Raw genomic sequence first — 17,840 nt, 5'->3', positions numbered from 1 at the left:
CCCTGTGCTGGGAAACACTGGTCCAGAAAAAGGAATGATGGACAGATGAATGAAAATCTCTGCATGTCTTCTGGCATCATTTAAAAAATGTTTAATGTGGTGTGATATTCGATTGTCTGCAGGTCTCCTTCTATTATGGGCATTCTCTTTGCAGACAGATTATTTTTTGGAGAAATTGGTGCTCTGGATGATGGAATGAAAATCTATGGTGGAGAAAATGTGGAGCTGGGAATTCGAGTAAGTCAAGCCACATTCACTTTACAGAGAGATTGTTTCATGCTTTGAGATCCCCATTGCTGTTTTTTTAATAATTTATCTTTTGTTTTTACAAAACCCCTGAATATCCAAGTAAAGCATCAAAATCTTTAACAATCTTAGTGGACCCCCATTGCAGAGGGTCCCCGAGTTAATGCATGTAAAGCTGATGCCACAAAGTGTATGAGCCCCAGGTCTCAAAGTGCATTCTGACTGACATTTTCGTGTTCCCTCTGGGTTTGTGTGCGTTTTATCTTAACACAGGCCTTCCAGAACGGGTAAGCTGCGAAAATATGGCATTGGGCACCAGACTGTCAAAAAAGTAAGAGAACCACATGGCCAAAAGGAAAAGTCCTTTATGTGCCAAAGTAAGAAGGCTGAGGATACAACAGCAGTTCCTGTTCTGTGTGGTGCCCACTATCTGGGGGAATGAGGGGGGCAATGGGAGGGAGTGGGAGGCCATATTTGATAAGAGTCACCCAGCATGCAAGAGGGCAGACAAGGGCATTCGCCTAAGGTGGAAATCCAAGTTAGAATTACACTTGACAGTAAATGTGATCTTAAACTTGAGTTTCAGTGTCAAATTGGCTTTTTCAAAAGATGCTGAAAGATAACTTTATCATTTTTACTGTACATGATTTGAACTCTTACAAATATCTTTAAAAACTGCATGTACATTTAATAATACAGTATACTTAAATAAAATAAAGACATCTTTAAATCTGGCTACTGTGATGGAGTGTCTACATTTGAGTGCCACTAACTGTAAGAAATACGAATGCACACCGCGAATATTTGAATGGTTAGCCGAGTTCAGCCACAACAAATCATTGTGCTTCACCACGCAAGACATTTGGGTTTTCTTAGCAACATGCAAGTAAACGCCATAGAGAGGCCTTCACCATTACTTATAACATGGCAGTGTGTCGCCCAGACAATGCAAAGTGAACTTGCGCTTCCTTAAATAATGTTACATGACTGTTAGAGCATATAATTGTATTTACAAAGTCAGGTCTCCTAGGAAAGTTAAGGATACCTTAGAGTGGCCATTAAAGCACAAAGACTTAATATAAAGGGTTTATTTGAATAAAATGTGTGATAAATACAGTGGCATGTGTCGCATGGAGGTAAGCACTTGTGTGTGCTGGACTGTGTAGATTTGATATCCTGTATATTTAGGGTTTATCACCTAACTAATCCTTTGTGGTCAACTGACAGCCCCCCGTTTTCAAACAAGCTGGGTTGCAGTTTGTTATCACTTAGAAGGTAGTTGTTAATGTTAGCTTATTATCATGTCATAAGAAGTTGAGACTTCGTTGTCTACATTATCTACATGATAGTCTTTTATCCCACAACTTCATATTTCAACTTTTATGCCTGAAAAAAAGGAATGAACAAATGCTCTTCTGGATATCTTTGATTTTCAAAAAAGATACCTTTAAAGAATACAGCCTGCTTTATTTATAGATATCCTTAAACAACATCTAGATGTTTTCACATCAATTACAGACACATTTAACTTGTGGAGGCTTCCGAGCCGATGCCACTGTGTAGGTATGTAGGCTCAAAGCATCGCACGTATGCTGCATTTCAGAAAAACGCTTAGGCAGCAACCCTCGTGGGGCACAATAACTACAGTGAGAAACAAAAGCGCAAGTCTGCCCCCTACTGATGGTGCCGCGAGGCACTAAACACTTCAGGGCTCCTAAATTGCTGCTCTACAGTAAATAAAATTGTGCTGTTTTGGTGGGAGAAGCCCCTCGTTTGATTCCTCTGGGCACATTTTACTTCCCACTCTTTGAAGCAACATATAAACTATTAACACGTATACTGTAGAGAAGAACACAGCTTATAGAGGATCTGAATGTTTCTCTTATTTTACCTCAACGGCACCTTACATTAAAGTGGATTAGATGCTTGAACATATTCTTAATTTATCTTAAAAAAAAAGCCAAGTGATTTAAAAATATATGTAAGTATATCTTTAAATTCACAGATTATGGGATATATTTGTATCGTGTAAAGAGAGCTGTAATTTATGATAAATATCTGTAGGCAGTTACACTTTAATTTTGGTGTACATGATAAACTAATAATTAGCAGTCTATAAACATTTTATTTAATATGCAATTAAAAATCATAAATTATCAATAAAATAGTAAGACTGTTGCTGCAGTCATTTTTCATTGTTTTATGCAATTGTCTTTGTGCTTTGAGATCCTTTTAACTCATCCTGATACAATTGGCTTGTCACATAAGAGCGTTGCATTTCTTGTGTTCACTATTTTTGCATTAATATCATGAATCTAATCTTTAATTTAGTCTGCTGCCCTATTCCAGCAGCTGACAAAACAAAAAGGTTTCAATTATTTAGCCTTACAGTAAATTTTCCGACTCGATGACTCGCTCGCTCACTTGCATGTTATCCTGAAATCTAAGTAAAGTGAAAATGTCGGCACCACAGCAAAGATGAAATAAATTGTTGAATAAAGCAGAAAACTGAAATACGCGAACAAACCTGATCGCTGTTTTTTTTCTTGCCATTTGCTGTGCTGATGCAGGTCTGGCTGTGTGGGGGCAGCGTGGAGGTGGTCCCCTGTACCCGCATTGCCCACATCGAGAGGGCACACAAGCCGTATCTCCCAGACCTGAGCATCACAATGAAGAGAAATGCCCTGAGGGTGGCCGAGGTTTGGATGGATGAATATAAAAGAAATGTACTTGTTGCCTGGAATCTCCCAATTAAGGTAAGACGTTTTAGAGACAATTTTTCCTTTGAGAAGCAGTTGTGCATTTTAAAATATTTTTCCTCTTTACAAAAATGAAATAGCTATAGTTGCCAAGTAATTTAATACTGTGGTAAATAGCCCCCAAAATATTTTTCTTGACAAAATGTTTGAGAGACGGACTTAACCACCTAACAAAAATCAATCACTTGTATCCATCATATAAGCACTCGTCTGTTTTGAAAGATGAGAGCTGTGCTTTGAGAGATGTGCTTTACAGTCTGAGAAAGGCTCTGACACTGCTGGATCATCCAAACCCACTCATGATGTCATCTCTCTGAGCGTGTGGATCAGATGATTATTATCTAAGACGCGTTCCCTTTTCCAACAGACAATAAAAGTGGGGTTCAATAAGTGAAGAAAATGGTTCAATATCCTGATATTTGTATTATTGAATTCTCTGTTACTAGGACTTATTTTTTGATTAATTTATGTTTTGTTTGATACATTCATCCAAGATTATTTACAACATTAGAATCCATCCATTCATTACCTAACCCGCTGAATCCGAATAGGGTCACGGGGGTCTGCTGGAGCCAATCCCAGCCAACACAGGGCACAAGGCAGGAACCAATCCCAGGCAGGGTGCCAACCCACCGCAGGACACACACAAACACACCCACACACCAAGCACACACTAGGGCCAATTTAGAATCGCCAATCCACCTAACCTGCATGTCTTTGGATTGTGGGAGGAAACCGGAGCGCCCAGAGGAAACCCACGCAGACACGGGGAGAACATGCAAACTCCACGCAGGGAGGACCCGGGAAGTGAACCCGGGTCTCCTAACTGCGAGGCAGCAGCGCTACCACTGCGCCACCGTGCCGCCCCAACATTAGAATTCATTGCAAAAATCTTTTTTACAAGTAAAGCACAGACAAGCTGGGCGAATTGCTGTGAATGTGCGACAGAGACAGACAGGAAACAAACAAGTGCCTAGAAATGAAGACACTCTGGGCAGGCAAATCATTTTCAAGCATTTATTAATTTCTCCTTACCCTGCGTACATTTGTGAAGCATCCAGATGTGTTTTACTATGTAAGAAATGGAACTCAGATACAGTATACCATATAGTGATGTCTGGAGAAGGAGGCGAGTCCAGGTTTCTGAAGAAATCAGCTTTATTGTTAGCCAAACAGGAACATTTCTCAATACTCCATACGGGAGTTTCACTTCAGTGCACACAAACACAGCAAGCAGCAGTGACGTTGTCAGTCGTCTTGTATGAAAGAGAAAAATAGAAAGCTGTTATTGTCATTGTAAAAAATGACAACCAAAAAAGATGCTCTCGATGGCTGAACAATAAAAAGCCACCAATAGTTTTCAGTATAGTGCAGTCTCTGTTGCACTTTCTGGACCATTCCTGTGGTGTTCTCAGACCAGGAAAGGTTTTCTGAGATGTGGGTTCCCAGAATATGTATACAATATACTGTACTGTATAAATGAACTCTCTTCTTCAGATTAAAAAGAACACATAGCCTCCTTCACCAGGTTCACCAAACAGGTTCATTCTGGAGGAGAGATGACAGAAAAATGAGCACACAGCCAGTGTGTTGTCCACATCAGCCATCAGGTGACAGACAAGTTATACGGCAAGCCTGCGAACTTGCAGTTGCAGTGACAGAAGACAACCACTTCCTGCCTTTTTCAGTACATAGCACAGTTGGGGGTAGTCAAGTGCCCTTTCTACGGTAATGGGGGCTCAAAACTCTCATTATATTATATTATATTATATTATATTATATTATATTATATTATATTATATTATATTATATTATATTATATTATATTATATTATATATCTATCTGTTATAAAAAAAAACCTGTGACAAGGCGAGACTTTTTCCCAGGGACAAGACGTGATCTTTTGAAGAGAAACAGAGAGACACTTTCACTTCCCGCGAGACGTACAAGTCACGTCATACTTACTACCTTCAGAAGCAAGTCCCGTGATACACATTCAGAGCAGGTTAGAGATAATGGAAGTAGGAAAATTCAAAAGTCTCCAAAAATGAGAGTAAAGATCGCATTAGCGCAAGCAATCTGAAAATATTACTCAGGGAAATAACGGAACAACGAAAACAGATTGAATATTCAGGTGCTGTACAGACTTTAAAATGTTCGCATCTCCGCATGAAATGCAGATCACGCAGCAGCAGCAGCAGCAAGCCAACAGCTTCTCGAGCAAAGAGGCGGTGAAAAAAACAAATGTTACTTGTTTCCCATTGTATCACCGTTTAAGAGGGGGTTTCAGAGGAGCGACTGCGTCTCCTTGGGGTGCGCTCAGCCACCCTCTTCACAACAGTGCCCACTGCTGGGGGGGGGAAAGGGTAGGCAAACGAAACACAAATCACACGTGAGGGCAGCAGCAGCACACCAGCAGCTGCTCGAGCAAAGAGGAGTTAAAAAAATGTATTTGTTTCCCATTGTATCACCGTTTAAGAGGGGTTTTGTAGAGGTGGCCGCTGGCGGGGGGGAAGTATATATATAAACGTCTACGCATGGAAGTGTGTGTGTCTGTCCAGCCAGGAAGTGAGAGGTGGAGTTGGGGTGAGGGCTCCATCTCTGAGGAAACAGAAAACTCGCTTAGCCGCTAATACATAAGCGAGGTGAGCACGTCAGCAAAATGAAACCTTCAAAGAAAGACAAAGTCGCTGAGCTGCTAACATCGGCAAAACGGTATCCCTTTTACTTTTCCTCCCGTCGCTAATGCACAAGCAAGACGAACGCGTCAGCAAAACAAATCCTCCTAGGACAGAGACGCCCAGAGTAGTTCCCTTCAATTACCTGTCATCTCCACATTTTAAATTTTTCAGACAATTTCAATAGTTTTTTTGGACCATGGGCTTTTTACAGCTAGTTATATTATATTATATTATATTATATTATATTATATTATATTATATTATATTATATTATATGTGTGTGTGCGCGCCCTGCGGTGGGCTGCCGCCCTGCCCAGGGTCCGTTTCCTGCCTTGCACCCTGTATTAGCTGGAATTAGCTCCAGCGGACCCCCGTGACCCTGTAATTAGGATATAGCGGGTTGGCTAATGGATGGATGGATATTAAATTATATGTTTGATATTAGCAGACCTGTGCCACAAAGGAGTGTCGGAGAACCATCGTGTGTGTGTGTAGCATTTAAATCCACACCGTTAAACCCATCTCCAACAATTTTTGTTCATCTGTAATGTAAACTGAAATTCTTCTTTTCACATACATTAAAAAAAAACATTGGTATGTTAAAAATAAGTGCAAACGTAGAAATACATTAACATGTATTTGCTTAAAAGACGCTTTTATCCAAAGTGACTTACAAAAGAGGTAAACATAATTGAGTAACATTAGGCCTGGGCCCATTTATTCAGCAGGTAACATAAGTTGATTGCCACAAGTGAAAAGATGTAATAAGTAATAATTTACAATCAGTAGATTGTTTCGACAAACGTCATGAAGACAGGAGGACAGAGTGGACAAAGGGTGTCTGAGGCAGTGTTGGTGTAGAGAGAGCAGAAATGGTCAGGAGGAGGGAGAGCAGAGGAGACCAGTCTGGGAAATGTACAGTATACAAATGCATTACACAAGCGTCAACTGGCAGAATTTTACAATATACCATGATATGAATTTTTGTCATATCACCAGCTCCTACTTACAGTATAACAGTTTTATCATCCAGGAGCGGCTTTGTATAGTAATCTCTGCTATTGTAATGCTTGCGTTTCATGATGGTGGCCATGTTTTTATAGCAACAGTAGCCATTCTCAGTCTAGCAAGTTACATAACGTTTGGCTTTTTGTGTCTCACCTATTAAGATGATGGCCCACAGTGCTTTGCATGCAAGCTTCACAATAAAATAAATGTAAAAAAGGACTGATAGTTAGGGGTATTAAAATAATCAGTGTAGGGACCATCTTTGACAATCTCACTGTATGAAATTTCAGACCCCTGACTTCTTCAAAGCCAGGATGTTTTATCTGCTGGGCATTTCGCTCTCCATTTTCACCAGCATGAAATCACCCAGTCTCATCTGCTCCTTTCGGTTGTGACTGTTTTGGTTGGTTTCTTTTTCCAGAAATAGTCTAATTTTCCTGATTATTAATACATTTATTCTAAACATTTGAAGGTATGATTTGCAAAACCAATGCACTTGTAAAGGTGTTGCTTTTGAGTTTCACATGGTGGTTTGTGAAGAGTGTTCTGTTTAGCACAGTTTGTTTGATTGATATGGAGCTTGTGATTAGATAGATGATTTAGTTTTGAACATTCTCCCCAATGTTAGTTTAGGTATCTGTTCTGAATAGTGTGTCACAAAAAATCGCATGCATTTTTAATATGCTGTAAAACAAAAATGACTGTAAACATTTGATGTGTTGCTATGTTTTGTGATAATTAACTAGTGTTAGCAGCGTAGTTAATTTGCAGGTCCAGGCTGCTCATAGCTGGTTTAGAATAGCTGCCTAAAGTAAAGTGTGACCACGACTGAAGAGACTCTGGTCTTCTCAAAGTCTAATGACGTGAGGTTGTTTGTCCACTCTAAGCTGACCGCATTCTGAAATTGTGGACAGCCTCCTTCTCACTGGCTGCTCCTGTGGCACCATGGGAAATGGCACCTGATGTCACTGGACTGTGACATGAGCCACATCAGCATTCAAGGGGAGTTAAAAATAATAGGCTTTTAAAAAGTAATTGCTAAACCAGATATTTTTCATTTCAAAAGAACCTTTAGCTCTTAACGGGTTATAATGGAATACAGACATACAGTATATGTTGGTTCTTGGTGGCACTACGATTACGCTGAGGTTTTTGATGATTCTAAAATTACCAGCTGTGGATGCAATGCAGTGGTCTGGCGCCCCATGCGGGGATGATTCTTGTCCATTATATGCTGCTTCCAGAACAGGCTCTAATTTCTCTTTGACCTCAAGTGATCAAATAAGGATCTAAAAATTCCAAAATTCATACAAAGCTCCGAATTTATTTTAAAGAGATACTGATAGAGACAACACCTTAGCTGGAAATGCAATATTAATATTTTCCTTTTCTTCTAAAACATCATTTAATCTGAATTTATTTAGGATCACGGTCTTGACATTGGTGACATTTCAGAAAGAAAGAAGCTCAGAGAAAAGCTGCAGTGCAAGCCTTTCAAATGGTATCTGGATAATGTGTACCCTCAGCTTGATCTGTGGGAAGATCTTCTTGCATATGGAGTTGTAAGTCATTTTCAGTTCTCAAACAGCAGTTCACATGCAGAGATGAGTATTTGCTATTGTGCAGTCAAGTCATTTTTATTGCAATGAGTTCAGAGTACCAAAATATTAAATGTTTTAAATTTTGTTGTATTGTTCTCAATGTAATGACAATAAAAGTTGTTCAAATCAATTGAGTTCAATTTAAAATGACAAGTCAAGAGTTAAGTCCTTTCACCTTCCTTTGCTGATTAATTGCTAAATACAGAAATATGACTTAAGAATTTTATTTTAGCAATAATAATAATAATAAAGGAAGAAAACATGTTTGTATGTATTTGTTTCATTAAACATAAATTACATTACTTAATCTCAATTTGCAAAAGATCTATGTTCTACCTTGTGCACAGTAATGTGAATTATTAATGGGAGCATTGCAAAGGTATACTAGTATATGAATAATAATAGTAGTAGTAGTAGTAGTAAAAGGGAAACGTCAAGATTTTGGTGATTCTGGTGATATGGATGAACTCAAAAACACAAGAATCAATGGTGCATGAGTTAAGGGGTGTGTGTGAGTCAGTCCACACCATTGCATTGAGTTTTGTGTTTCTGAAGTTCTCCCCAGCACAATGCTAGACTAGAAGATAGATAGATAGATAGAGTGAAAGGCACTATATAATAGATAGATAGATAGATAGATAGATAGATAGATAGAGTGAAAGGCACTATATAATAGATAGATAGATAGATAGATAGAGTGAAAGGCACTATATAATAGATAGATAGATAGATAGATAGATAGATAGATAGATAGATATGAAAGGCACTATACAGAGGTAAATGAAACTCTGAAATGAAGCAGAGAAAGCAGAAAATAGTCAGGCTCTGGCAGTCAACTTTAAAGCTCAAATGCGACAAAACTAAAACTTGATGTAAAAAAGCAATGAAATAAGCTGCAATTCTTAAATTGATTCTCTTATTTACAAACAATAAAAATCTCTCCTTTTTATTTTATACTTCAGGCAAGTTGTAAATGTAGTCAGAATGACTCAGAATGACTGGCATAAAATGTATCACAGGCTATGGGCAACACTCCTTTGACAATAGCAAACCGGAAAGACACAATGTAATGACAAGTTGATGCTCATTGTCACATACAGTATTTTATGACTGGCATTTTATCTAACTTCTAGTGCCTCTACATATAATGATTTTCCATTGATCTTAATGACATAATTGGTTAGCACTTCATGCTGCTTTCTTCCAGTACCAGGCACCTGAATGTGATTTCCACTCAGGTCATCGTCATTGTCACAACTGCATGCTCTTTGTCTTTTCTGTCACTTTTGCCTCTGGATACACTGTTTTCTTCCCACATTAAATGTCAGTGTTTCAATCCATACAAGTCTATCTACATTCAACATCCCAACATCTAAACATCTTTGAATTGCCATTGCGTTGACGCCCTGAGGGACGGGGTCTGGGTCATCCATGCACTCGCCTTGACCTGTCTGAGGTGGCAGAGTCCGTGTTTCTGCGCTGCGTTTTGTGGTACAGCTCAAGACATCACAATGCGGCAAAACTGTGTGGAGCTGCACAGCAGCCTAACTTCAACCACCACCATCTTCCTTTTAATGAACCAATCATCTTTTCTATCACCAGCCAGTCTGGGAGAGCCTTTCATTGTATCTTCTTTCTTGTGGTGTTTGTGGGTTGTTGTGTGGTGTGAGGAGCCAGGCTTTGAGGGGGGTATCCACTATCACCTGAAAGAGATTATCGAAGTTGTGCTGTGTGTTGTACAACATGACTAGCAATGGCTCTTTCAAAAGATATCACCAATGGCAGGCTACGGAATGAGCAAGTTGTTGGCAATCATGGTGGCTTCTTGGCCCATGACGATGACCGCCTTATAAGCCGGTTTAGACTTTCCAGAGCTTTCCCTCTGGAGTTGTAAGCTGACTTGGAGCCTGTAATGCAGAGGTCATCTTGCAGAAATCAGGTGACTGCCTGCTGCTTTACAGGTTTTAACAACTGTAGGCATATTTGGCGACAGGCACGTTTTAGGGTGAACTGGCTGAGTGGTCAGGAACCTCGCAGTCATCTCTGACCCATTCCATGCCAACATGTATGCGATGCTATAATGAAGTTGCTGCCCAGATACATCCAGTCTCCTTGCGTAGGGTGAGCAGACTGACATTAAAAGGCAACTTGCACTGATTGCTGCTCTTCCTAATGTAGTTGCTGAAGATGACTGAACACAATACAATAAAGGCTCCATCACAGAACAAATTTATCTTTGCAAACAGAAGGCACTTTCATTCAAATTTAATTCAACTAATATGTGATGCTCAGCTATATCTGACTATTGGACTGATTGAACCCTGTAATAAAACAAGACAAAGACAGATAAAGGTTTGGGGCAACCACCCATATAATTTGGTATCCTGGCTGCAAAAGTCGTTTTCAAAGCACTGGCACTGAAGTGCATACAACAGAGTCTAAAACCAGACTGCAGGAGAAGGGAAAAGGTAGGCTTTTAAAGGGGAAGACAGGAAGTGAGGTCATAAGGATCGGGCACGCGTTCATTATTCATTGGATCAGGCCCGGATGTGACATCAGGGGGGCCGGAGCTGGTAAGGTCTGTTTCCATTGGTTCGGTCCCAGAAGTGATGTCAAGAGAGCCAGGTGGAGCCTCCCGGGTTTGGTCTACAGGGAAGTGAGAAAAAGAGTAAGTGCACTCTGCCACATCCTGGCATGCCTCAGAACTGCCTTCATTTAAGCACTTTAGCTGCCTCCCATGCGCGCGTGCGTGACAACCCACAATTCCTTCATTGTATTAAATAATAGAGTGGAAGGCAGCCTTCGGGGTCGTGCTGTGTGTGAAGGCTGGCTTCTGGGTAACGCTGCCATTGTGACTTATGTCTTACAAGATACAGCACACCCTTTTATAGAAGCTATCGACAGGCTACACACTAATTATTACCAACACTGAAGACCGCCATACTGAGAGAACATGTCCAGTAACTGTGATAAAATCAGTTCAAGACATGTCATTGAAACAAGATCTTCTGTTCACTTCATTGTCTTACTGCCTGCAGTCACCACAACACCAGCACCAAAAAGTTACTCTTATCTTAAGCCAATTTTCACACTGTCACAGGTGGCTGAGGGTGGTACCCAGCTGGGACGCCCCAGAGGACCAGAGGAGAGCTTATGCCTCCCCCAGACCATGAGAGGGCGACCGCCCTGGTGGCTTTGGGGACCACGGGAACAGAGCTTGGAAGCTCAACCCTATAGTGGCCCGTGGTCACTGCCAGGGGGCGCCCCAATGCCTGAGGAGCCCTGGCCCTCAGCACCTCTGCCACACCTGGAAGTGCTGGGGGGAAGAAGACCAGGGACACCCAGAGTGCTTCCGGGTGCGCTGCCGGTACTTCTGCCACACTGGGGAGTGCCGGCGGAAGATAATCAGGAGGCACCTGGAGCACGTCCGGATGGGAATAAAAGGGGCTGCCTCCCACCATTCAATGGCTGGAGTCGGGTGGAAAAAAGGGGCTGCCTCCCACCATTCAATGGCTGGAGTATGGTGGAAGAGGACAGAGCTCATGAGGAGAGGAGTGGAGGCAGTCAAAGACAAAGAAGAAGGCATTGGATAGAGAGGCCTAGACTTTGGGGGAGTCTGTGGGTTATATGCCCAATTGTAAATAGTAGACTTGTAAATAAACGTGTGGTGGTGCTGAATACAATGTCTGCCTGTCTGTGTCCGGGCCATTTTCCACAACACCAAGTTTTTGTGTTTTAGAAATCTCACATTTTGCCTAAGGAATGGCTAATTCACATTTCTGAGCGTAATCACATTTTGTACATGAGGCCCTTGGCATTCAAGTGAACTCAAAAGATGTGCAAAAGGCTTAATCTGTTGAGGCCAAGTGTGAATTGATACTACAATCACATTATGAACAATTCTGTGCCAATGTGGTCATTGTAGTTGAGCTGATATTCTATTATCTGTTGGGTCTAAATTAAGATCAGGATTAATCTATATGATGATGGTTATTAAGAGTTAAAGACGAGATAACAGACATAAAAACATGAAATGTAGTACACTACCATACAGTTCATCTGCCATGAAATTCACAGACCCTCGTAAATTGCAGAAACACTCAGAATGCCATGTGCTGCAAACATTTATTTGATTCAAATACACTTGTCTTGTTCAGTAGATGCTTGTTTCTTTGAGATAAACCATCGCACATATTCATTTTTAAGCAGGTTAGACAAGTCCATTTATAAAACTTAAGTGCTGCCAGGTGCTGATTAAATAGTTTTATTCTGCTTCTGCATATCACACTTGCAGGATGCCTTTAAGTTTCAGAAATGCCAGCGGTGTTCAATGGCATGAGGTTTGACAGCTGCCCGTCCACGATCCAGTGAACTTCTTCTCAGGTAATGTGGGTGGTTTTCAGATCTTTACATCATCGCCTTGCTGTTGAGAACGTTCTAGGACGTCCTGTTGAGACCCTAAAGGAAACCGAAGGCAATTTCTGTCAAAATCTTGTTTTTTCAGCTGAGACGTTTGGCAAAGATAAAAAACATTCTTTCTAAAGATCAATTCACAACAGTAATCCATGCCTTTATTACAACTCGGTTGGACTATTGTAATTCATTGTATGTTGGTGTTAGCCAGTCTACCCTGTCTTGGCTCCAGCTGGTGCAAAATGCTGCTGCACATCTTCTAACTGGCACACGAAAGAATGAGCGTATTACACCTGTATTATCCTCACTGCACTGGCTGCCTGTTCCGTTTAGAGTTCATTTTAAGATTCTTTTATTTGGTTTGAAGTCTTTAAATGGCGCACTCCGCCCTACCTCGCCGAGCTGCTGCATATGCTCAGATCAGCTGGTCAGCTGTTTCTGGATGTGCCCAGGACTCCGCGAAAGCTCAGGGGTTTAGGGCTTTTCCTGTTGTGGCTCCAAGGCTCTGGAATTCATTGACGATCTGCATTAGACAGGCCTCCTCACTGCCCATCTTTAAGTCTGCGCTTAAGACCTATCTTTTTGGTTTGCCGTTTGATTCTGTGTGAGCACTTGATGTTATTTGTTTTAAATGTGTTTAGTTGTTTTTATTACGTTGTAATTAATTATTATTGTGTTTTATTGATTGAGTTATTACTTTGTTTTGTTTAAATTTATTTAGTTTATGTACAGCACTTTGGTCAGCGGCTATTGTATGTAAAGTGCTTTATAAATAAAGTTGACTTGACTTCTGTGAATCATATCACATTGAAAGCCTGAGCAAGCACTTCAAAAAACCTTAAGAAAATATGAGTGTAAGATAATAACTCATTAATGGTTTCACTTTTTAAATGTTCAGATTTCAGAGGTTTAATCCAACCAACCATTTCTAGGAGTGCCGTTATCTGATTCTGGCATTTTAAAAAGGCTCCACTGCAGTGAGACCTGACGTGGGTCAGATGCGGGAGGATGTGATTTGCTGAAACAAAAGTGAAATGAGAACGCTGACTTGAGCCCCTGTGAATGACGAAATGATCACCGTATATGATTTGAACTCTTAACTTGTAGCTGTATCTTTGTCACAGAACATGATTTTTATCTTCCGTACTTTGTGACCTGCAGCTCAAGAACACTCTGGAAGAAGAACTTTGTGTTGATCAAGGAGCAGTTTCAGGAAGTGTACCGATAATCTATGGATGTCATTACTATACCCAACAGGTGAGACTATTAAGGGCAAGGGAAATGTGAACTTTGTTTCATTGAATATTAAATTGAGTAAGTTCTGTGAATTATTATTAATGATGATAGCCAACATAAGCAAGTAGACAAGCATGAGCACCCTGGTTTAAGCTCAATATTCATCGCAGTCTGTCTTGGACTGTCCATAAGAGCACAAGAAAAGTGTTGGCCAATGCAGGCCATTCATCCCAACACAGGTGGCCAGTCTCCATGAATAACTCGGTTTGAGATCTGAAGGTAGCCACACTGCCTGCTAATGCATTCCATTTGCTGAGTACTGCTGTGGTCTTTTTCCCTAATATAGCTGCTTTATAGCGCCCTACATGTACAGCCTTATCTGCACGTCTCCTTTAAGTAAAGAGACTTGCTGGCTCAGCATAAGTGGACCACAAACGGTTAAGCTACACCTGTGCCAATCACCAAAGCAGGTGCCCACTCACCATGCTGCTTTTATCATTACAGGCATCCCCGTCCAGGTGCTCTTAATGACCCAATCAAACGGTATAACATGAATATTATTATAAGGCCTCATTAATAAAACACAGTAAAACTGATGGTAGCAAAGGTAGGAAAAGTATTTGAAATGAGGCTTATTGAAAATACTTCTGCAGAAAATAAAGGCGATATTTCCAAGTCTGAGCACAGACTGGCGTTCAGTCCGCAGAGGTCTTTTCTTTGAATTCACATGCACCCCAAACTTTAAAGGCCTCACTTCACGTCAAATTAACAAGGATTTCTCTATTAATTTACAAATAAAGTATTTATAACCATCTGCTTGTTAAAGATTCTAAAGAATGATTTAAAAGATAGAAGGTTCAAGTCAGTAAAGATACAGAATTTAAGGTGAATCTATAGCAGTTATTAAAATTATATCAAATTTTCTCAGAACATTAAAGCTTTTATTTCTGTTCTCCAGATTTGTTTAAAAGTTCTTCTCGGGTTTGGCACAATCAGACCCCCATTTTCCAGAATCCTGCTGTTTGTATTCATGTAAACTCATCTCATTTCCATCCTGGGCAGGTCAAGTTTGGAATGATTCTGATTAATGAGGTCCAGGTTTTCTTTTCTTTCTTTCTCTTAATTTTCTCCTCTAATTCTCATTTTTCTCCAGTAGAAATAGATAGATAGATAAGACTTTATTGTCTGTGCCCCAAAGGGGTCACAGAAATTTCCCTTTTGACACGCTCATGAGACAAACAGACCATAAAAATACAAATATAAGCAAACCATAATAAAAAGAAAACCTACTTCATCTGATTCAGAACAGATACTGCTGAGGGTACAAAAGATTTCTTGTATGCATTCTTCCGCGCCAATGGGGTTTTATACCCCCTGCCTAATGGCAGCAATCTAAAGAACATAAAAAGAGGGTGAGAGACATCCTTCACAATCATGGTTGCCTTCCTCAACAGTGCACGGTTGTGCGGTTCAGAAAGGGGAGTTTGAGGTGATCCAATTATTTTGGAAGCCTGGTTAACTACACGACACAGTTTTGTTCTGTGTTTAACGGTTAATAAGTTGTACCAAGATGAGTAATTAAAAGTGAGAACAGATTCAATGAGTGATCTGTAAACCAGTGTTAAAACCTCCTTGCTAACATGAAAGGCTCTAAGTTGCCTTAGTAGATGGAGGCGCTGCTGTGCCTTCTTATATGCAGCATCTGCATGCTGCATGAAAGACAGACAGGTGTCAATCTCTGTCCCGAGGTATTTAAAAGTCTGAACCTGCTCCACCAACTGACCCTGGATACTAAGTGGCTGGAACAGCGGTGATGGAGCCCGTCCTTTGGGGCCACAACACAGTTCCTTAGTTTTAGAAACATTTAACTCCAGTGAGTTTTCTGCCAATAACTGAACCAGTCTCTGGGCCTCCTGCTGATATGCAGAGAGGGCACAGGTATCAGTCATATGGGCCACCAGGGCCATGTCATCAGCATATTTATACAGTGTCATTGCTGCACTGCTGCAGGAAACATTGTTTATGTAGACAGAGAAAAGAAGAGGAGATAGAACACATCCCTGAGGGAGGTCTGCATTTAAAACGGATGTGCTAGAACTTATACAATTTAAAAACACCTGCTGTGGTCTTTCCGTTAAAAAATGTTTTACCCATAAAATCAGCATGGGATGTACTTGAAAGTCAGAGAGGCGGTATAGCAGGATATCTATCTGAACAGTATTAAAAGCAGAGGATAAATCCATGAATAAAATCCTTGTATGTGGATGTACCGAATCCATTTGTCTAGTAACAGTATCTAAAAGTGTGAGACATGCATCCTCCACTCCACGCTTTGCTTTATATGCAAACTGGAGTGGGTCAAGTTTGTCCGGCAACATGCTGGAGAGATAATCACACAGGACTCTCTCCATACATTTACACAAGACAGATGTTAGGGCTACTGGCCTGTAGTCCTTTGGATCCTTGGCATATGCCTGCTTGGGAATCGGAATTATAGTAGATTGCTTCCACTGACTTGGGACACAGCTGGAATCAAGAAGGTGTTGAAACAGTCTTGTGATGACCCCACCTAGCTGAGTATCACAATCCTTTAACACTCTGCCTCCAAGCCTGTCAGGGCCAGAGGCTTTATTAGGGTTAAGTTTATGCAAGATGGCAGTCACCAGCTGCTCATCAATATTTAAGGTCTCAAGGGGGGAGTCAGGAGTTACAGGAGTCCAAGTGATTGGTGTACTTAGGCTATTAAACCGGATAAAGAAGTTGTTTAATTTTTCCACAAAGGAAGCAGGATCTAAGCAGTCAATTATCGTGGGTTTGGGGTCCTTGCCCATCATAATATTTAAACCCTGCCATGCTTCCCTTGCGTTTCCCGAGGTTAGTTTCTGCTCCACCTTGTCCTTATAATTTATCCTGGCTAATTTAGCCTTTCTTCTGAACTCCTTTTCCAATTCCCTCACTTTTATCTTATCACCCATCAGGAATGCTTTCCTTTTCTGAACCAAGCAGTCTTTCATGTCCTTAGTAACCCACTTTTTATTATTTGGATGAATAATTATTTGTTTAGTGGGAGTGACCATGTCTTCACAAAATACAATATAGGAAGTTAATAACTCCAACAGGGTATTAAAATCATTGCCACAGTCATCAAAAAACAGATCCCAGTCCGTCAGCTCAAAACAGCCCCTTAGAGTTTCAGCTGCATCGTTGTTCCAGACTTTAATGGTTTTTAAAATGGGTTTACCAGTCTTCAGCTGTGACCTGTACTTTGGCAATAAAAGAATGACATTATGATCTGAGAGACCAAGAGGTGGGTGTGATTTTGAAATGTATGCAGTAAGGATGTTTCCAAAACACAAATCCAGAATATTCTGCATCCTCGTGGGGGTTGTTACATATTGCTCCAAGTGTGGTAAATGTGTGGTGATGTCACATCTGTTAAAATCACCAAGTAAAAACACGGGCTGCCCTCCAGTCCGATTGACAGCTTTGTTGTAACAATCTGCAATATGTTCAGCTGCTATGTTAAAATCAGGTCCCGGTTACATACACTAAGATTACAGTGATTTCTGAGAATTCTCTAGGTAGATAATGTGGCCTAAAGGACACAGTCATTAGCTCATAGTGTTTGCAGCACTCAGTTTCTCTCACTGTAATATTTGTTGCCCACTTACTGTTGACAGCCATGCAAAGCCCGTTGCCCCAACCGATTTCCGCGTTCTTACTGTATCCCTGTCAAATCGAATGATGTTAAACCCATCCAGCTGAAAGTCCATGTCTCCAGAAAGCCACGTCTTCGTAAAACAGAAGAGACTTGTGCGCTGATAGTCCGGATCAGTCCTTACGGTGTTGAGTTCCTCCTCCTTATTCCGTAGTGATCGAACATTTGATAAGGTGA

At 40.7% G+C, this 17,840-nt stretch overlaps 1 protein-coding gene across 1 annotated transcript in view; it reads left to right on the top strand.

Moving 5' to 3' along the window:
• Positions 1-17,840, top strand: part of LOC120532229 (probable polypeptide N-acetylgalactosaminyltransferase 8) — a 65,929-nt gene that overhangs the window by 36,726 nt on the left and 11,363 nt on the right. Inside the window, exons 7-10 of the mRNA XM_039758078.1 lie at positions 123-237; positions 2,817-3,002; positions 8,120-8,257; positions 13,871-13,966. Of these exons, the coding sequence (XP_039614012.1) occupies positions 123-237; positions 2,817-3,002; positions 8,120-8,257; positions 13,871-13,966 (535 nt within the window). The remainder of the gene's footprint in view (positions 1-122; positions 238-2,816; positions 3,003-8,119; positions 8,258-13,870; positions 13,967-17,840) is intronic.

This window comes from Polypterus senegalus, chromosome 7, assembly GCF_016835505.1.
Source record: "Polypterus senegalus isolate Bchr_013 chromosome 7, ASM1683550v1, whole genome shotgun sequence".
In the NCBI taxonomy this organism is placed as follows: domain Eukaryota; kingdom Metazoa; phylum Chordata; class Cladistia; order Polypteriformes; family Polypteridae; genus Polypterus; species Polypterus senegalus.
Note: the sequence above shows the minus strand (reverse complement) of the source record. Positions and strands in the feature narration are given on the sequence as shown.